This window comes from Oncorhynchus nerka, linkage group LG5 (genome assembly GCF_034236695.1).
Source record: "Oncorhynchus nerka isolate Pitt River linkage group LG5, Oner_Uvic_2.0, whole genome shotgun sequence".
In the NCBI taxonomy this organism is placed as follows: Eukaryota; Metazoa; Chordata; class Actinopteri; order Salmoniformes; family Salmonidae; genus Oncorhynchus; species Oncorhynchus nerka.
In genome coordinates, this window is record NC_088400.1 from 24,676,777 (window position 1) to 24,699,169 (window position 22,393).

The window sequence follows — 22,393 nt, forward strand, 5'->3', positions numbered from 1 at the left end:
AGTCTTAGTGCCGGCATCTGTCTGTGGTGGTAAATAAACAGCCACGAAAAGTATAGCTGAGAACTCTCTAGGTGAGTCCTGCTTGCTGTTGTTGTTGATTTTTTTTGTCTAATCGGAGGTGAGTGATCGCTGTCCTGATATCTAGAAGCTCTTTTATGCCGTAAGATACAGTTTCAGAAACAATACGTACAAAATCATTTACAAATATTGTGAAAAAAAAACACAGTAACAAATGGCAAATAGCTAATAACAAATAGCACAATTGGTTAGGAGACAGTAAAACGGCAGCCATCTCCCCCGGCGCCATTTTGGGCACCCTGAAAGGAAGCATTTCACTGCAAGATCTACACCTGTTGTATTTGCTGCATGTGACAAATCAAATCTGACTTGAAGCCAACTCAGTCTGCTGCGACTGACTGCTCCTGTGGTCCATCAACCAGCTCACTCTGTATAATAAACCCATACACCATTCATACACAATACTCCATACAGCAGTCATGCACAATACATACACTTTACACAAATGCAATTTATCACATTTGATACAAAATTTGAATGAATACTGGGCCATAATAGCAAGCTAAAGATGCTTGAGCCCTATAGTCATGTAAGTCTATAATCAGCCTTGCTTCACCTCTGAGCCTTGCTGGGTCCCAGTGGCTGACGCCTGCATACAATCAGTGAGGCTTTGGCTCCCCGTGATCCCATTGGCCAGTGCACTGATATCTTCAACGTAGTAACAGATATGCAATGAGAAGAAAATGCAAAAGGAATCTTTTAATTTCCCTAAAATTGTGAACAGGTGTCATCATGTAACTCTCTTGACTGGCTTCTGTAACCGGATCGAACACTAAATCTTTTGTGCGATCAAATACAATAAAGTGGAAAAAGAAAACTGTGAAAATATTTATACAAATGAAATGTGGTCCATGAAGCAGCAGTTGGCAAGGCAGCCAGAGACCAGCCTTAATGGGGAAAAGGTGTCAATACTTCAGTGAGTTAAACTCCAGAAAAAAACATCAAGGCTCTTTTAGTCCCGGTGTGGGTTAGACTTTAGTCCCGGTGTGGGTTAGACTTTAGTCCCGGTGTGGGTTAGACTTTAGTCCCGGTGTGGGTTAGACTTTAGTCCCGGTGTGGGTTCGACTTTAGTCCCGGTGTGGGTTCGACTTTAGTCCCGGTGTGGGTTCGACTTTAGTCCCAGGGTGGGTTCGACTTTTTTCCCGGTGTGGGTTCGACTTTAGTCCCGGTGTGGGTTAGACTTTAGTCCCGGTGTGGGTTAGACTTTAGTCCCGGTGTGGGTTCGACTTTAGTCCCGGTGTGGGTTCGACTTTAGTCCCGGTGTGGGTTCGACTTTAGTCCCAGGGTGGGTTCGACTTTTTTCCCGGTGTGGGTTCGACTTTAGTCCCGGTGTGGGTTCGACTTTAGTCCCGGTGTGGGTTAGACTTTAGTCCCGGTGTGGGTTCGACTTTATTTCTGGTGTGGGTTAGATTTTAAAAAGGTGTCAGTCCCGGTGTGGGTTAGACCTTGCCTTTCCAACCACGCCAAATCATTTTTGGGACCAAACAAGTGAAGCATGGATTCATCTATGTTCCCATGTTTGATTCAGAGTTCACCAAGCAGACTGGTTGGGCTAATGAAAATACACTTGCCTGTTTCCATACTAAGTGGACCTCAGTGGGGATCTCATAGCTTAATGCTCCTATTACATGACCTACCGTCTTCTGGGGTCAAATCCACGATTCATGACGGTCTCCTTCAAAGCCAACACGGCAGGAGGCACTGAAGTCTAATTCTGCATCTGCACAATTATGTGACCCTACCCTAGTTAACGTGTACGTTCCCTGACTGCAAAATACATGGAAGTCAAATTGGCGGCCACCTTTGAACGCTTCTTATTCGTGCCACGTAAACAACATGCCACCCGGGCTTGGTTTAGGAGGCGAGAGGAGGCGAGCCAACAAATAAAACAAGAACAAGTTTAAGAAACCTGACTAAACAGCATCTCCAGGCCCGTGTCGGCACTTCAAACACAGGCTGGCACCCAGAGCACCCTGGCACAGGCAGGGGGAGGGGGAGCAGCTGCTGCTGAGGTCATCTGGGCAGCTGCCTCTTTCCACACCTCACAGGCCCAGCCAGCCAACACTGGGGCCCAGACAGCCATCATTGTGGCCCGGCCTCCACGCTTCAAATAACTACGGCAGACCTATTCTCCATTCAGACTCTCTCACTCACTCTCTCTTCCCTCTTGTGTTACAATAAAAAATGTTTTACTCTGCATCGTTGGGAAGGGGTCGTAAGCAATCATTTCACGGTAAAGTAACACCAGTTGTATTTGGCGCACGTGACAAATAAAAACTCATTCGATTTTCTCTTTCTCTCTCTCTCTCTTCAGTCGTGACATTTGTATTTGAGTGATCTGATTAGTCGTTTATTCAAGCACCACTACGCTCCCACAAGTCACAACTTCTCGACCAATCCAGAAGTTGACACGTTCACACAGCACAAGCAGGCTATCCTGAGCAAAAAGAAGCATCCGTCAATCTACTCGCTGTGTTATTTATTTTAGGGGAAATTATTTACAAAAGTAAACTTTCAATAGTGAACATACTATCAATATACTGGCTACTGTTGATAGTCTACAAAAAAAGCGACAAAAATACACTATAGCATCTGTCTTGGCTAGCCTACTGTAGCCAGCTTGATACTGCTTTTGGAATCACAGTTCTCTTAAAGGTGCAGCATCCTATTTTGAGATGACAAAAACTATTCTCAAAGTGACATACTTTAGAAACTATAATGAATGCAATTAATACAATGCAATTCTTATAAATAGAGTAATGACTTGCATTGCTAAATTCTATTAAACAGGTTTTTAATACATCATTCTAAACAAAAGAGGCTGCAGGTAGCCTAGCGGTTAGCGCATTGGGCCAGTAACCAAAAGGTTACTTGTTCGAATCCACAATCCGACAAGGTGAAAAATCTCCAAGGCACTAATAATGGTAGACCCTGGCCGTGACCCCACTCTCCAAAGGTTGATTAATTAAGGGGAGCTGGGATATGCAAAAATACTTTATTGATTTATTATACATATAGCCTCATTAATAGCTGCATATAGAGAGAAAGCATGCCAACCTATAGGCCCTGCATGACCCCAATGCATTTAGAAACTATACCATGTCCGTGCCAGTAGAAATTCTGTTCGGGCCAGTAGATCTTTGGTACCATTCCACTGATTCCACTGATTCCACTGATTCCGCTCCAGTCATTACCACAAGTCTGTTCTCCCCAATTAAGGCGCCACCAGCCTCCTGTGGTTAGCACTGTGGTTGATTTATAGTGAACAGAGCCAATGTGAGGGTCCGTTAGTACTGAACAGAGCCAATGTGAGGGTCCGTTAGTACTGTGGTAGTGAACAGAGCCAATGTGAGGGTCCGTTAGTACTGTGGTAGTGAACAGAGCCAATGTGAGGGTCCGTTAGTACTGTGGTAGTGAACAGAGCCAATGTGAGGGTCCGTTAGTACTGTGGTAGTGAACAGAGCCAATGTGAGGGTCCGTTAGTACTGAACATAGGCAGTGTGAGGGTCCGTTAGTACTGTGGTAGTGAACAGAGCCAATGTGAGGGTCCGTTAGTACTGTGGTAGTGAACAGAGTCAATGTGAGGGTCCGTTAGTACTGTGGTAGTGAAGATAGCCCAAAAGGCACCCTAATTCCATATATAGTGCACTACTTTTGCACTATATAGGGAATAGGGTGCCATTTGGGATGTAGCCAATATGAGGCTGAGGGTGGGTCCGTGGTAATGGCTTCCCTCCTTTTTGAGTCTGATTTACCACCAGTGGAGTTAATTACCCTCCTTCATTTGTCCCAATGGCAGCCATTCTGGCCACGCAGCCAGGGGCCACATACGCTGAAGCCCAGTTCCTGCTGTTTAAACACCGGCTCTGTTTAGACTGATGGACAACTTGTTTGTGTTCCCAAAGACGGCAATAATTGTTGCCAGTTTGGCTTTTTTACAATATCAGTTAAATGTCTACAGACATCTGTCTGAGCATGTTCATTCCAACATTTCCCTGAGTTGTTAGGACACTAGTCAGACTATGAATAATGACCAGCTAAAGAAAACAACCTCTCAAGATAAAACCCTGGCATTGGGAATGAGCACGCTCCACACTGGCCTCGAACACACAGTCACACACAGTCAAACTCACTCATATGCAAGCACACACATTCAACCAAAACAATCTGAATAGGAAAAGCTCTCTCTCTCGCTCTCTCACTCACACAAACACACATACACTCATCCGTGGCATGAGGGTTCAAGTCCTTAATTGGGGTTTGGAAGGAGGGAGGGCAATCACAAGACCAGCCCATGGATGGATGACCCCCCTCCATCCCAGCATCCATCTCTCCCCAGGACACCCTGACAAATTAGGCCCTGATTCATTAGGCAGACAGCCTCAGACATGACATGGCTTATAACCATCACACCTGAACACAGGCAGGCACCACTCATAGACAGGGCTGGCGGGTGGTTGGGGTCACAGAGAACCAAGGAGGAGGAGAGTAGTAGGGTTATTATTTCTGTGTCTTATTGTCCAATTTCACTGGTTTCTGGCCTGGCGTCAGGGTGGTGGTGGTGATTCTCTAACAACATGAATGAATGTTGCTGTCTGTGAGGACAAGGAGCCATTCCACTGATAAGAATGATAAGAGGAGAACCACTAACCAACCAACCAGTGGTAGAGCAGCCGTGTGAAATCATAAAACATATTAGATCCACTTGGCTCCTGTCGAGGTAGCGGAGGAGATACTGTACTGACTGTGTAGTAGTGGATAGCTTGGTTTCAGGTCTGTTCGTGCTGTCTTGGTCATTGTCACACCCCAAGACAATAAACAGATCTGGGACCCGGCAAGGTGGATAGGAGGGGGGAGGAGACTCACCGACGACGATGAGGGTGTAGTTGATGTTGACGCTGCCAAAGCCATTGGTGGCCTTGCAGATGAAGGTACCTGCGTCTTCGGCCTCCACCTCTTTGATGCGCAGTGCCTGCCGAAGCACCCGGAAGCGCATCCAGCCACTGTGGATGTTGCGGCCATCCTTTGCCCACATGATGAGTGGTGGAGGGTCGCCCTCCACGGGGCACTGCAGCTTCATGGTGCGCCCGATCCGCACCGTCTGCCGGTGGGCGATCTTCTCTGCCACGTGGGGAGGGCCTGGGACGAGAGGGAGACGTGTTATAATGGGACCTACAGTAGATTACAGACAACTGAATCAATCAGTAATATGCAGCTACAATGTTTGCTACTTCAGGTAAATATGGGCTGCCATACAGAACAGAACAATGCTGAGCCTGGTACTGACTATAATTTGAACTGAGATCAACCTTCTGCCATACAGAACAGAACAATGCTGAGCCTGGTACTGACTATAATTTGAACTGAGATCAACCTTCTGCCATACAGAACAGAACAATGCTGAGCCTGGTACTGACTATAATTTGAACTGAGATCAACCTTACATCAACATTAAACAGAAGCTGGTGTGCTCTGATCTGAGGATTAGAAAAACAATGTCTGTGAGCAGATATTAAGATGAAATAAAAGGTGATTTAACGAGGGAGAGAGAATAAAATGCGTAGGAGACACGGGTGAAAGGCAGACAGAGAAATAAAACACAGAAAGGATCTGTGGTCTTCTGTTTCATCTCCATCCTCTCCTCTTAAATACATGTTGGATGTGGAGACCAGCAGTCTAGAATAGTCCCCTGTGAGCAGCTCGTCTAGATCAGTCCCCTGTGAGGAGCACGTCTAGATCAGTCCCCTGTGAGCAGCACGTCTAGATCAGTCCCATGTGAGCAGCACGTCTAGATCAGTCCCCTGTGAGCAGCACGTCTAGATCAGTTCCCTGTGAGCAGCACGTCTAGATCAGTCCCCTGTGAGCAGCACGTCTAGATCAGTTCCCTGTGAGCAGCACGTCTAGATCAGTTCCCTGTGAGCAGCACGTCTAGATCAGTCCCCTGTGAGCAGCACGTCTAGATCAGTTCCCTGTGAGCAGCACGTCTAGATCAGTCCCCTGTGAGCAGCACGTCTAGATCAGTTCCCTGTGAGCAGCACGTCTAGATCAGTCCCCTGTGAGCAGCACGTCTAGATCAGTCCCCTGTGAGCAGCACGTCTAGAACAGTCCCCTGTGAGCAGCACGTCTAGATCAGTCCCCTGTGAGTAGCACGTCTAGATCAGTCCCCTGTGAGCAGCACGTCTAGATCAGTCCCCTGTGAGCAGCACGTCTAGATCAGTCCCCTGTGAGCAGTACGTCTAGATAAGTCCCCTGTGAGTAGCACGTCTAGATCAGTCCCCTGTGAGCAGCACGTCTAGATCAGTCCCCTGTGAGCAGCACGTCTAGATCAGTCCCATGTGAGCAGCACGTCTAGATCAGTCCCCTGTGAGCAGCACGTCTAGATCAGTTCCCTGTGAGCAGCACGTCTAGATCAGTCCCCTGTGAGCAGCACGTCTAGATCAGTTCCCTGTGAGCAGCACGTCTAGATCAGTCCCCTGTGAGCAGCACGTCTAGATCAGTTCCCTGTGAGCAGCACGTCTAGATCAGTCCCCTGTGAGCAGCACGTCTAGATCAGTCCCCTGTGAGCAGCACGTCTAGAACAGTCCCCTGTGAGCAGCACGTCTAGATCAGTCCCCTGTGAGTAGCACGTCTAGATCAGTCCCCTGTGAGCAGCACGGCTAGATCAGTCCCCTGTGAGCAGTACGTCTAGATCAGTTCCCTGTGAGCAGCACGTCTAGATCAGTCCCCTGTGAGTAGCACGTCTAGATCAGTCCCCTGTGAGCAGCACGTCTAGAACAGTCCCCTGTGAGCAGCACGTCTAGATCAGTCCCCTGTGAGCAGCACGTCTAGATCAGTCCCCTGTGAGCAGCACGTCTAGATCAGTCCCCTGTGAGCAGCACGTCTAGAACAGTTCCCTGTGAGCAGCACGTCTAGATCAGTTCCCTGTGAGCAGCACGTCTAGATCCGTTCCCTGTGAGCAGCACGTCTAGATCAGTTCCCTGTGAGCAGCACGTCTAGATCAGTCCCCTGTGAGCAGCACGTCTAGAACAGTCCCCTGTGAGCAGCACGTCTAGAACAGTCCCCTGTGAGCAGCACGTCTAGATCAGTCCCCTGTGAGCAGCACGTCTAGATCAGTCCCCTGTGAGCAGCACGTCTAGAACAGTCTTTCTGAATAAATCACATCACATTTCCACCGGGTTCAGTCCCTGGGCACCAGAGGTCAACACGTCATTACTGCCTTGTAACGTGCACATCTTCAACCCCTTGTACAAAGTCAGCCCTTCCAATTGCCAAAGTGACATGTGTGAGGAAAAATGCTAAAAATGCTAAATGTATGACTACAGTACAACTAGTGCTTCATGTGTTTAGTGTTAGCCATCCATAGTGGTGTGCAGTGATGTGTTGAGCGAGGCTTTAGTGCTAGCTTCTCCAGCCCACACACTACAGTACATGGCACACTCCCTGGAAGCAGTCTGGAGGCAGTCTAGTCTGCAGGCAGTGTGATAGTTTCACTTTTTATGTCTGTGGGAAACGGTAACCACAGTCCCTTGTCAGCTGGCCACATCTCCCTCCTTACTCTTCAGCTACCGGGCTGTGGCTGGACAGATTCACTGGGTTGTTTGTGTGCTGGTCTTACTACTGTTTGTGTGTGTGTGTGTGTGTGTCACTATAATGTGCTCCTTGGTTAGTCATTATTACAGGGTTAAAACGAAGGTGCCCACCTGAGTAACACCAGACAGAAATCCTTCCCTCCACCATGCTGGGAGTCATGCTCATGCCCGTTAGCGTAAAGCTAATTCCACATTTGATTAATATGACTTGCATGAAATGTAACTCGATGGAGCCTGTGATGAGAAACATATATACACAGCAGTTCAGAGGTTGGCATAAATTTGATTTGGTGGGTCGTTAGAGAAGCATTTTTGGCTTAGTTGAAAAGTTTTGCCGTTCTCACTCAAACAATGGCTGTTCAGCTTTAACTGTCACTGTTACGTCCGTTGTTGGAATGAGACCAAGGTGCAGCGTGGTATGTGTACATCTTTCTTTAATTTTGATGAACACCAAAAAAAAAACGAATGAAAGATAAACGAACGTAACGTTCTGCAGGCTACACAGTAACTGTACAAAAACAAGATCCCACAACTGAAGGTGGGAAAAAGGGCTGCCTAAGTATGATCCCCAATCAGAGACAACGATAAACAGCTGCATCTGATTGGGAACCATACTAGGCCAACAAAGAAATAGAAACATAGATTTGCCCATCCAAATCACACCCTGACCTAACCAAATAGAGAATAAAAATGATCTCTAAGGTCAGGGCGTGACAGTCACATCTTTCTATCATGTCCATTCATCCTCTAATCTGTTTTAGCCAATCATTTTACAGAGATGGGAATCATGGTGAATAATTCCAGAGAGCAGTATGGACACACTGGGTGAATCAACGTTGTTTCCACATTTGAATGAAATTACATTAAACCAACGTGGAATAGACATCTGTACCCAATGGGGAAGATGTTTAGAGGGGCAGTCTTACCAAGATAGTGGCACATCACTGATTTCACAGGAGAACGCGAGAACCAACATTTAAACGGATGGTGGTTGAAAATGTGAAAAGAAATGAGTCACAGTGAGGAATTCACTGGACTCGTCTTTGTCCTCCCACTTCACTGTTACTGGTTGACTCATCAGGAGCAAAAACCTCTCGTAAATCCTTCCTGGTCAGACTTTCTCACAGATTGGAATCTCATTCTCTCTGGAAGCCTGTAGACCTAAAATCCTGCTCTCTCTCTCCGTGTTGATTTCCAGCTGTACTGCTCTGTGCCTTCTGTTTGAGAGAAAGCCCAGGATTCAGGGCCCATAACTGCTCCTCACACTGAAAGGCTCGGGGGTCCAACAGAATCGCACCACCTCCCAGAGATCACAGGAGCATGACACAAGACTGCACCCCCCACACACTTTCACCAGTGAACCTGCTTTTCACTCCTCTGCCCTTCTCTTTTGGCCAGAGTGATGAATTGAAAACTCCTCCCTGAGGAGCTTTCCTTGACGTTGGAGGGACGACAGGCCTGGAGTCCAATACTGTTTAACCTCTCTCTGGGGGAATTAAACAGAAACGACCAAAAAAACATATCTTTTTCATGAGATTATCTGTCAGTGTGAATGCAGGTCACTGTTGCTTTGTGTGTGTGCGTAACTGTTTATGTATGTGTGTGTGTGTGTGTGTGTGTGTGTGTGTGTGTGTGTGTGTGTGTGTGTGCGTAACTGTTTATGTATGTGTGTGTGTGTGTGTGTGTGTGCGTAACTGTTTATGTATGTGTGTGTGTGTGTGTGTGTGTGTGTGTGTGTGTGCGTAACTGTTTATGTATGTGTGTGTGTGTGTGTGTGTGTGTGTGTGTGTGTGTGTGTGTGTGTGTGTGTGTGCGTAACTGTTTATGTATGTGTGTGTGTGTGTGTGTGTGTGTGTGTGTGTGTGTGTGTGTGTGTGTGTGTGTGTGTGCGTAACTGTTTATGTATGTGTGTGTGTGTGTGTGTGTGTGTGTGTGTGTGCGTAACTGTTTGTGTGTGTGTGTGTGTGTGTGTGTGTGTGTGTGTGTGTGAGTGCGTGCGTGTGCATCAGAGAGAGAGCGAGCGAGCGGGAAAGGAGAGAGAGAGAGTTGTGTGAGGAGAGCAGAGGGAATTGTGGGGAGAGGAAATTGCAGGCTGGACCTTTTAAAACACAATCTGTTTTGTCCATTTCAACCTAAATGCCTTACCCTATGCTGCTGCTGCTGGCTCCACTTGGGGGATCTAAAGTACACTACATGGCCAAAAGTATGTGGACACCGGCTCGTCCAACATCTCATTTCAAAATCATGGGCATTAATATGGAGCTGGTCCCCCTTTTGCTGCTATAACAGCCTCCACTCTTCTGGGAAGGCTTTCCACTAGATGTTGGAACGATGCTGCGGGCACTTGCTTCCACACAGCCACAAGAGCATTAGTGAGGTCGGGCACTGATTTTGGGTGATTAGGCCTGGCTCGCAGTCTGCATTCCAATTCATCCCAAAGGAGTTCGATGGGGTTGAGTTCAGGACTCCTTCCAGGCCAGTCAAGTTATTCCATACTGATCTTGACAAACCATTTCTTTATGGACCTCGCTTTGTGCACAGGGGCACTGTCATGCTGAAACAGGAAAGGGCCTTCCCCAAACTGTTGCACAAAGTTGGAAGAACAGAATCGTCTAGAATGTCATTGTATGCTGTAGCGTTAAGGTTTCCCTTCACTGGAACTAAGGGGCCTAGCCCGAACCATGAAAAACAGCCCTAGGCCACTATTCCTCCTCCACCAAACTTTACAGTTGGCACTATGCATTCGGGCAGGTAGAGTTCTCCTGGCATCCGCCAAACCCAGATTAGTCAGTCAGACTGTCAGATGGTGAAGCGTGATTCATCACTCCAGAGAACCGGTTTCCACTGCTCCAGAATCAGAGGGCAGCTTACTCTACACTAATCCAGACGATGCTTGGCATTGCGCATGGTGATCTTAGGCTTGTGTGCGGCTGCTCGGCTATGGAAACCCATTTCATGAAGTTCCCGACAAAAAGTTCTTGTGCTGACGTTGATTCCAGAGGGAGTTTGAACTCGGTAGTGAGTTTTGCAACTGAGGACAGCACTCGGCAGTCCCATTCTGTGAGCTTGTGTGGCCTACCACTTCGTGGCTGAGCCGTTTTTCTCCTAGACATTTCTACTTCATAATAACAGCACTTACAGTTGACCGGGGCAGCTCTAGCAGGGCAGAAATTTGACAAACGGACTTGTTGGAAAGGTAGCATCCTATGACCGTGCCACGTTGAAAGTCTACTGTCAACGTTTGTCTATGGAGATTGCATGGCAGTGTGCTCAATTTTATACACATGTCAGCATCACATGTGGTTGAAATAGCCAAATCCACCAATTTGAAGGATTGTCCACATACTTTTTTTGTTATATATATATATATATATACTGTATATAGTGTAGCTTAAAGAGGTAGCCTGTTTCTATATCCCTCATCTCTATGGATCTCTCTTCCAGCCGCATAATCCATGTATCTTTATTTCCTTTAACTGCATACTGGCTTAAGGTATAGAGGGAGTCAACATACTGGCTAAGGTATGGAGGTAGTCAACATACTGGCTAAGGTATGGAGGGAGTCAACATACTGGCTTAAGGTATGGAGGGAGTCAACATACTGGCTTAAGGTATAGAGGGAGTCAACATACTGGCTTAAGGTATAGAGGGAGTCAACATACTGGCTTAAGGTATAGAGGGAGTCAACATACTGGCTTAAGGTATAGAGGGAGTCAACATACTGGCTTAAGGTATAGAGGGAGTCAACATACTGGCTTAAGGTATAGAGGGAGTCAACATACTGGCTTAAGGTATAGAGGGAGCCAACATACTGGCTTAAGGTATAGAGGGAGTCAACATACTGGCTTAAGGTATAGAGGGAGTCAACATACTGGCTTAAGGTATAGAGGGAGTCAACATACTGGCTTAAGGTATAGAGGGAGTCAACATACTGGCTTAAGGTATAGAGGGAGTCAACATACTGGCTAAGGTATAGAGGGAGTCAACATACTGGCTTAAGGTATAGAGGGAGTCAACATACTGGCTTAAGGTATAGAGGGAGTCAACATACTGGCTAAGGTATAGAGGGAGTCAACATACTGGCTAAGGTATAGAGGGAGTCAACATACTGGCTTAAGGTATAGAGGGAGTCAACATACTGGCTTAAGGTATAGAGGGAGCCAACATACTGGCTTAAGGTATAGAGGGAGTCAACATACTGGCTAAGGTATAGAGGGAGTCAACATACTGGCTAAGGTATAGAGGGAGTCAACATACTGGCTTAAGGTATAGAGGGAGCCAACATACTGGCTTAAGGTATAGAGGGAGTCAACATACTGGCTAAGGTATAGAGGGAGTCAACATACTGGCTAAGGTATAGAGGGAGTCAACATACTGGCTTAAGGTATAGAGGGAGTTAACATGCTGGCTTAAGGTATAGAGGGAGTCAACATACTCGCTTAAGGTATAGAGGGAGTCAACATACTCGCTTAAGGTATAGAGGGAGTTAACATGCTGGCTTAAGGTATAGAGGGAGTTAACATACTCGCTTAAGGTATAGAGGGAGTCAACATACTGGCTTAAGGTATAGAGGGAGTCAACATACTCGCTTAAGGTATAGAGGGAGTCAACATACTCGCTTAAGGTATAGAGGGAGTCAACATACTGGCTTAAGGTATAGAGGGAGTCAACATACTGGCTTAAGGTATAGAGGGAGTCAACATACTGGCTTAAGGTATAGAGGGAGTCAACATACTCGCTTAAGGTATAGAGGGAGTCAACATACTCGCTTAAGGTATAGAGGGAGTCAACATACTCGCTTAAGGTATAGAGGGAGTCAACATGCTGGCTTAAGGTATAGAGGGAGTCAACATACTGGCTTAAGGTATAGAGGGAGTCAACATACTGGCTTAAGGTATAGAGGGAGTCAACATACTGGCTTAAGGTATAGAGGGAGCCAACATACTGGCTTAAGGTATAGAGGGAGTTAACATGCTGGCTTAAGGTATAGAGGGAGTTAACATGCTGGCTTAAGGTATAGAGGGAGTCAACATACTCGCTTAAGGTATAGAGGGAGTCAACATACTGGCTTAAGGTATAGAGGGAGTTAACATGCTGGCTTAAGGTATAGAGGGAGTCAACATGCTGGCTTAAGGTATAGAGGGAGTCAACATGCTGGCTTAAGGTATAGAGGGAGTCAACATGCTGGCTTAAGGTATAGAGGGAGTTAACATGCATGTCTGGAATGCCTACTAATGAAAGGAAAGAAAGTGAAGTCCAGAATTCCAAGTAAGGCCAACAGAAGTATAATTCCTTCCAGTAACCCTCTCTCTGTCTCTCTCTCTCTCTCTCTGTCTCTGTCTCTGTCTCTCTCTCTCTCTCTCTCTCTCTCTCGGCCTCGGACTCGGATCCGTCCACTGACCAGTGGTGATTAACATTGTCAATGAGGTGCGACTGTCCTTGTATCCTGGAGAGTCTGGGCTCTGATCATAGACTGTAAGGAAGAGGAAGAATTCCACAGCAGATACACTGTCTATTGGCCAGCGAGTCCGATAGGGACATTTGGTCTGTCGAAGAGTCCAATGCACAACAAGCTGTTGGCATGCACCTGTACTCTGAGCTTGGAGAAAGGGAGTTAGGATCTGTAGAATGTTTTTGATTATGAACTCTTAAGCAGGACTTAGGTCTAATGTGTTCTCTGTGCCAGAGTCTTCGCCTTCAGGAGGTCAGGGTGAGCCTGGTGAAAACGGATAGTCCTACCACACCAGGACCAAAGGATACCCCTACCATCCCCATAGGCTAACCCTACCACATCATCCCAGACTCAGAATAACCCTACCATTCCCATAGGCTAACCCTACCACATCATCCCAGACACAGAATAACCCTACCATCCCCATAGGCTAACTCTACCACATCACTCCAGACCACAGAATAACCCTACCATCCCCATAGGTTAATCCTACCACATCATCCCAGACACAGAATAACCCTACCATTCCCATAGGTTAACCCTACCACACCATACCAGACACAGGATAACCCTACCATCCCCATAGGTTAATCCTACCACATCATCCCAGACACAGGATAACCCTACCATCCCCATAGGTTAACCCTACCACATCATTCCGGCGCCGACAGAGATGGCCGCCTCGCTTCGCGTTCCTAGGAAACTATGCAGTTTTTTGTTTTTTTTACGTGTTATTTTTTACATTGGTACCCCAGGTCATCTTAGGTTTCATTACATACAGTTGAGAAGAACTACTGAACATAAGAGCAGCGTCAACTCACCATCAGTACGACCAAGAATATGACTTTCGCGAAGCGGACCCTGTGTTCTGCCTTTCACCCAGGACAACGGAATGGATCCCACCCGGCGACCCCAAAAAACGACTTTGAAAAAGGGGAAAACGAAGCGGTCTTCTGGTCAGACTCCGGAGACGGGCACATCGTGCACCACTCCCTAGCATTCTCCTCGTCAATGTCCAGTCTCTTGACAACAAGGTTGATGAAATCCGAGCAAGGGTAGCATTCCAGAGAGACATCAGAGACTGTAACGTTCTTTGCTTCACGGAAACATGGCTCACTGGAGAGACGCTATCAGAGACGGTGCAGCCAGTTGGTTTCTCCACGCATCGCACCGACAGAAACAAACATCTTTCTGGTAAGAAGAGGGGCGGGGGCGTATGCTTTATGGTTAACGGACGTGGTGTGGCCAAAACAACATACAGGAACTCAAGTCCTTCTGTTCACCTGATTTAGAATTCCTCACAATCAAATGTCGACCGCATTATCTACCAAGGGAATTCTCTTCGATTATAATCACAGCCGTATACATTCCCCCCCAAGCAGACACATCGATGGCTCTTAACGAACTTTATTTGACTCTTTGCAAACTGGAATCCATATATCCGGAGGCTGCATTCATTGTAGCTGGGGATTTTAACATTTACATTTACATTTAAGTCATTTAGCAGACGCTCTTATCCAGAGCGACTTACAAATTGGTGCGTTCACCTTAAGACATCCAGTGGAACAGCCACTTTACAATAGTGCATCTAAATCTTTTAAGGGGGGGTGAGAAGGATTACTTTATCCTATCCTAGGTATTCCTGAAAGAGGTGGGGTTTCAGGTGTCTCCGGAAGGTGGTGATTGACTCCGCTGTCCTGGCGTCGTGAGGGAGTTTGTTCCACCATTGGGGGGCCAGAGCAGCGAACAGTTTTGACTGGGCTGCGCGGGAACTGTACTTCCTCAGTGGTAGGGAGGCGAGCAGGCCAGAGGTGGATGAACGCAGTGCCCTTGTTTGGGTGTAGGGCCTGATCAGAGCCTGGAGGTACTGAGGTGCCGTTCCCCTCACAGCTCCGTAGGCAAGCACCATGGTCTTGTAGCGGATGCGAGCTTCAACTGGAAGCCAGTGGAGAGAGCGGAGGAGCGGGGTGACGTGAGAGAACTTGGGAAGGTTGAACACCAGACGGGCTGCGGCGTTCTGGATGAGTTGTAGGGGTTTAATGGCACAGGCAGGGAGCCCAGCCAACAGCGAGTTGCAGTAATCCAGACGGGAGATGACAAGTGCCTGGATTAGGACCTGCGCTGCTTCCTGTGTGAGGCAGGGTCGTACTCTGCGGATGTTGTAGAGCATGAACCTACAAGAACGGGCCACCGCCTTGATGTTAGTTGAGAACGACAGGGTGTTGTCCAGGATCACGCCAAGGTTCTTAGCGCTCTGGGAGGAGGACACAATGGAGTTGTCAACCGTGATGGCGAGATCATGGAATGGGCAGTCCTTCCCCGGGAGGAAGAGCAGCTCCGTCTTGCCGAGGTTCGGCTTGAGGTGGTGATCCGTCATCCACACTGATATGTCTGCCAGACATGCAGAGATGCGATTCGCCACCTGGTCATCAGAAGGGGGAAAGGAGAAGAATAATTGTGTGTCGTCTGCATAGCAATGATAGGAGAGACCATGTGAGGTTATGACAGAGCCAAGTGACTTGGTGTATAGCGAGAATAGGAGAGGGCCTAGAACAGAGCCCTGGGGGACGCCAGTGGTGAGAGCGCGTGGTGAGGAGACAGATTCTCGCCACGCCACCTGGTAGGAGCGACCTGTCAGGTAGGACGCAATCCAAGCGTGGGCCGCGCCGGAGATGCCCAACTCGGAGAGGGTGGAGAGGAGGATCTGATGGTTCACAGTATCGAAGGCAGCCAATAGGTCTAGAAGGATGAGAGCAGAGGAGAGAGAGTTAGCTTTAGCAGTGCGGAGGGCCTCCGTGATACAGAGAAGAGCAGTCTCAGTTGAATGACTAGTCTTGAAACCTGACTGATTTGGATCAAGAAGGTCATTCTGAGAGAGATAGCGGGAGAGCTGGCCAAGGACGGCACGTTCGAGAGTTTTGGAGAGAAAAGAAAGAAGGGATACTGGTCTGTAGTTGTTGACATCGGAGGGATCGAGTGTAGGTTTTTTCAGAAGGGGTGCAACTCTCGCTCTCTTGAAGACAGAAGGGACGTAGCCAGCGGTCAGGGATGAGTTGATGAGCGAGGTGAGGTAAGGGAGAAGGTCTCCGGAAATGGTCTGGAGAAGAGAGGAGGGAATAGGGTCAAGCGGGCAGGTTGTTGGGCGGCCGGCCATCACAAGACGCGAGATTTCATCTGGAGAGAGAGGGAGAAAGAGGTCAGAGCACAAGGTAGGGCAGTGTGAGCAGAACCAGCGGTGTCGTTTGACTTAGCAAACGAGGATCGGATGTCGTCGACCTTCTTTTCAAAATGGTTGACGAAGTCATCTGCAGAGAGGGAGGAGGGGGGGGGAGGGGGAGGAGGATTCAGGAGGGAGGAGAAGGTGGCAAAGAGCTTCCTAGGGTTAGAGGCAGATGCTTGGAATTTAGAGTTTTAACAAGGCTAATCTGAAAACAAGACTCCCTAAATTTTATCAGCATATCGATTGCGCAACCAGGGCGGGAAAAACCTTGGATCATTGCTATTCCAACTTCCGCGACGCATATAAGGCCCTGCCCCTCCCTCCTTTCGGAAAAGCTGACCACGACTCCATTTTGTTGATCCCTGCCTACAGACAGAAACTAAAACAAGAAGCTCCCGCGCTGAGGTCTGTTCAACGCTGGTCCGACCAATCTGATTCCACACTCCAAGACGGCTTCCATCACGTGGACTGGGATATGTTCCGTATTGCGTCAGACGACAACATTGACGAATACACTGATTCGGTGTGCGAGTTCATTAGAACGTGCGTTGAAGATGTCGTTCCCATAGCAACGATTAAAACAGTCCCAAACTAGAAACCGTGGATTGATGGCAGCATTCGCGTGAAACTGAAAGCGCGAACCACTGCTTTTAATCAGGGCAAGGTGACTGGAAACATGACCGAATACAAACAGTGTAACTATTCCTCCGCAAGGCAATCAAACAAGCTAAGCGTCAGTATAGAGACAAAGTAGAATCTCAATTCAACGGCTCAGACACAAGAGGTATGTGGCAGGGTCTACAGTCAATCACGGATTACAAAAAGAAAACCAGCACTGTCACGGACCAGGATGTCTTGCTCCCAGGCAGACGAAATAACTTTTTTGCCCGCTTTGAGGACAATACAGTGCCACTGACACGGCCCGCAACTAAAACATGCGGACTCTCCTTCACTGCAGCCGACGTGAGGAAAACATTTAAACGTGTCAACCCTCGCAAGGCTGCAGGCCCAGACGGCATCCCCAGCCGCGCCCTCAGAGCATGCGCAGACCAGCTGGCTGGTGTGTTTACGGACATATTCAATCAATCCCTATCCCAGTCTGTTGTTCCCACATGCTTCAAGAGGGACACCATTGTTCCTGTTCCCAAGAAAGCTAAGGTAACTGAGCTAAACGACTACCGCCCCGTAGCACTCACTTCCGTCATCATGAAGTGCTTTGAGAGACTAGTCAAGGACCATATCACCTCCACCCTACCTGACACCCTAGACCCACTCCAATTTGCTTACCGCCCAAATAGGTCCACAGACGATGCAATCTCAACCACACTGCACACTGCCCTAACCCATCTGGACAAGAGGAATACCTATGTGAGAATGCTGTTCATCGACTACAGCTCGGCATTTAACACCATAGTGCCCTCCAAGCTCGTCATCAAGCTCGAGACCCTGGGTCTCGACCCCGCCCTGTGCAACTGGGTACTGGACTTCCTGACGGGCCGCCCCCAGGTGGTGAGGGTAGGCAACAACATCTCCACCCTGCGTCCTGAGCCCTCTCCTGTACTCCCTGTTCACCCACGACTGCGTGGCCACGCACGCCTCCAACTCAATCATCAAGTTTGCGGACGACACAACAGTGGTAGGCTTGATTACCAACAACGACGAGACGGCCTACAGGGAGGAGGTGAGGGCCCTCGGAGTGTGGTGTCAGGAAAATAACCTCACACTCAACGTCAACAAAACTAAGGAGATGATTGTGGACTTCAGGAAACAGCAGAGGGAACACCCCCCTATCCACATCGATGGAACAGTAGTGGAGAGGGTAGTAAGTTTTAAGTTCCTCGGCGTACATATCACAGACAAACTGAATTGGTCCACCCACACAGACAGCATCGTGAAGAAGGCGCAGCAGCGCCTCTTCAACCTCAGGAGGCTGAAGAAATTCGGCTTGTCACCAAAAGCACTCACGAACTTCTACAGATGCACAATCGAGAGCATCCTGTCGGGCTGTATCACCACCTGGTACGGCAACTGCTCCGCCCACAACCGTAAGGCTCTCCAGAGGGTAGTGAGGTCTGCACAACGCATCACCGGGGGCAAACTACCTGCCCTCCAGGACACCTACACCACCCGATGTCACAGGAAGGCCATAAAGATCATCAAGGACAGCAACCACCCGAGCCACTGCCTGTTCACCCCGCTATCATCCAGAAGGCGAGGTCAGTACAGGTGCATCAAAGCTGGGACCGAGAGACTGAAAAACAGCTTCTATCTCAAGGCCATCAGACTGTTAAACAGCAACCACTAACATTGAGTGGCTGCTGCCAACACACTGACACAACTCCAGCCACTTTAATAATGGGAATTGATGGGAAATTATGTAAAATATATCACTAGCCACTTTAAACAATGCTACCTTATATAATGTTACATACCCTACATTATTCATCTCATATGCATACGTATATACTGTACTCTATATCATCTACTGCATCCTTATGTAATACATGTATCACTAGCCACTTTAACTATGCCACTTTGTCTACATACTCATCTCATATGTATATACTGTACTCGATACCATCTACTGTATCTTGCCTACGCCGCTCTGTACCATCACTCATTCATATATCTTTATGTACATATTCTTTATCCCCTTACACTTGTGTCTATAAGGTAGTAGTTTTGGAATTGTTAGCTAGATTACTTGTTGGTTATTACTGCATTGTCGGAACTAGAAGCACAAGCATTTCGCTACAGCCGCACTAACATCTGCTAACCATGTGTATGTGACAAATACAATTTGATTTGATTTGAGGATAACCCTACCATCCCCATAGGCTAACCCTACCACATCATCCCAGACACAGAATAACCCTACCATCCCCATAGGTTAACCCTACCACATCATCCCAGACACAGAATAACCCTACCATTCCCATAGGTTAATCCTACCACATCATCCCAGACACAGAATAACCCCACCATTCCAATAGGTTAACCCTACCACATCATCCCAGACACAGAATAACCCTACCATCCTCATAGGTTAACCCTACCACACCATACCAGACCATAGGTTAACCCTACCACATCATCCCAGACACAGAATAACCCTACCATCCCCATAGGTTAACCCTACCACACCATACCAGACCATAGGTTAACCCTACCACATCATCCCAGACACAGAATAACCCTATCATCCCCATAGGTTAACCCTACCACACCATACCAGACCATAGGTTAACCCTACCACACCATACCAGACCACAGGTTAACCCTACCACACCATAACAGACCACAGGTTAACCCTACCACCCCCATAGGTTAACCCTACCACATCATCCCAGACACAGGATAACCCTACCATCCCAGTAGGTTAACCCTACCACATCATCCTAGAACATAGGTTAACCCTACCAAACCATACCAGACCATAGGTTAACCCTACCAAACCATACCAGACCACAGGTTAACCCTACCACACCATACCAGACCATAGGTTAACCCTACCAAACCATACCAGACTATAGGTTAACCCTATCAAACCATACCAGACCACAGGTTAACCCTACCACACCATACCAGACCATAGGTTAACTCTACCAAACCATACCAGACCATAGGTTAACCCTACCACACCATACCAGACCATAGGTTAACCCTACCACACCATACCAGACCACAGGTTAACCATACCACACCATACCACAGGTTAATCCTACCAAACCAGACCATAGGTTAACCCTACCACACCATGCCAGACCACAGGTTAACCCTACCAAACCATACCAGACCACAGGTTAACCCTACCACACCATACCAGACCATAGGTTAACCCTACCACACCATCCTAGAACATAGTCTAGTCTATAGGTATTAACACCAAGCCTAGTCTTTCGGCATTAACACCAAGCCTAGTCTATAGGCATTAACACCAAGCCTAGTCTATAGGCATTAACACCAAGCCTAGTCTATAGGCATTAACACCAAGCCTAGTCTATAGGTATTAACACCAAGCCGAGTCTATAGGCATTAACACCAAGCCTAGTCTATAGGCATTAACACCAAGCCGAGTCTATTGACATTAACACCAAGCCTAGTCTATAGGCATTAACACCAAGCCTAGTCTATAGGCATTAACACCAAGCCTAGTCTATAGGCATTAACACCAAGCCTAGTCTATAAGCATTAACACAAACCCTATAGACCTAAACACCAAACGTATATAGACAATAACACCAACCCTATAGACAATAACACCAACCCTATAGACATTAACACCAAGCCTAGTCTATAGGCATTAACACCAAGCCTAGTCTATAGACATTAACACAAACCCTATAGACAATAAAACCAACCCGATAGACAATAACACCAACCCGATAGACAATAACACCAACCCTATAGACAATAACACCAACCCTATAGACAATAACACCAAGCCTATAGACAATAACACCAACCCTATAGACAATAACACCAACCCTATAGACAATAACACCAACCCTATAGACAATAACACCAACCCTATAGACAATAACACCAACCCTATAGACAATAACACCAACCCTATAGACAATAACACAAAGCCGATAGACAATAACACCAACCCTATAGACAATAACACCAACCCTATAGACAATAACACCAACCCTATAGACAATAACACCAACCCTATAGACAATAACACCAACCCTATAGACAATAACACCAACCCTATAGACAATAACACCAACCCGATAGACAATAACACCAACCCTATAGACATTAACACCAAGCCTAGTCTATAGGCATTAACACCAAGCCTAGTCTATAGATATTAACACAAACCCTATAGACAATAAAACCAAGCCTAGTCTACAGACAGTAACACAAACCCTATAGACAGAAACACCAACCCTACAGACAATAACACCAAGCCTATAGACAATAACACCAACCCTATAGACAATAACACCAAGCCTAGTCTATAGAAATTAACACAAACCCTATAGACCTAAACACCAAGCCTTCAGGCATTAACACCATGTCTAGTCTATAGACAATAATACCAAGTCTAGTCTATAGACAATAACACCAAGTCTATAGGCATTAACACCAAGCCTAGTCTATAGGCATTAACACCAAGCCTAGTCTATAGAAATTAACACAAACCCTATAGACCTAAACACCAAGCATTCAGGCATTAACACCATGTCTAGTCTATAGACAATAATACCAAGTCTAGTCTATAGACAATAACACCAAGTCTATAGGCATTAACACCAAGCCTAGTCTATAGGCATTAACACCAAGCCTAGTCTATAGAAATGAACACAAACCCTATAGACCTAAACACCAAGCCTTCAGGCATTAACACCATGTCTAGTCTATAGACAATAATACCAAGTCTAGTCTATAGACAATAACACCAAGTCAATAGACATTAACACCAAGCCTATAGAATTTAACACCAAGTCTAGTCTATAGACAATAACACCAAGTCTATAGACATTAACACCAAGTCTAGACTATAGACAATAACACCAAGTTTAGTCTATAGACAATAACACCAAGTCTAGTCTATAGACAATAACACCAAGTCTATAGACATTAACACCAAGCCTATAGAATTTAACACCAAGTCTAGTCTATATACATTAACACCAAGTCTAGTCTATAGACAATAACACCAAGTCAATAGACATTAACACCAAGCCTATAGAATGTAACACCAAGTCTAGTCTATAGACAATAACACCAAGTCTATAGACATTAACACCAAGTCTAGACTATAGACAATAACACCAAGTTTAGTCTATAGACAATAACACCAAGTCTAGTCTATAGACAATAACACCAAGTCTATAGACATTAACACCAAGCCTATAGAATTTAACACCAAGTCTAGTCTATATACATTAACACCAAGTCTAGTCTATAGACAATAACACCAAGTATATTCTATAGACAATAACACCAAGCATATTCTATAGAAATTAACACCAAGTCTAGTCTATAGACAATAACACCAAGCCTAGTCTATAGGCATTAACACCAAGCCTATAGACA

General features: G+C 46.8%; 1 protein-coding gene across 1 annotated transcript in view; it reads right to left on the reverse strand.

The window, feature by feature from the left end:
• LOC115129138 (fibroblast growth factor receptor-like 1) overlaps positions 1-22,393 on the reverse strand; it is a 166,990-nt gene that overhangs the window by 116,387 nt on the left and 28,210 nt on the right. The window contains exon 3 of the mRNA XM_065018488.1: positions 4,945-5,217. Within this exon, the coding sequence (XP_064874560.1) occupies positions 4,945-5,217 (273 nt within the window). The remainder of the gene's footprint in view (positions 1-4,944; positions 5,218-22,393) is intronic.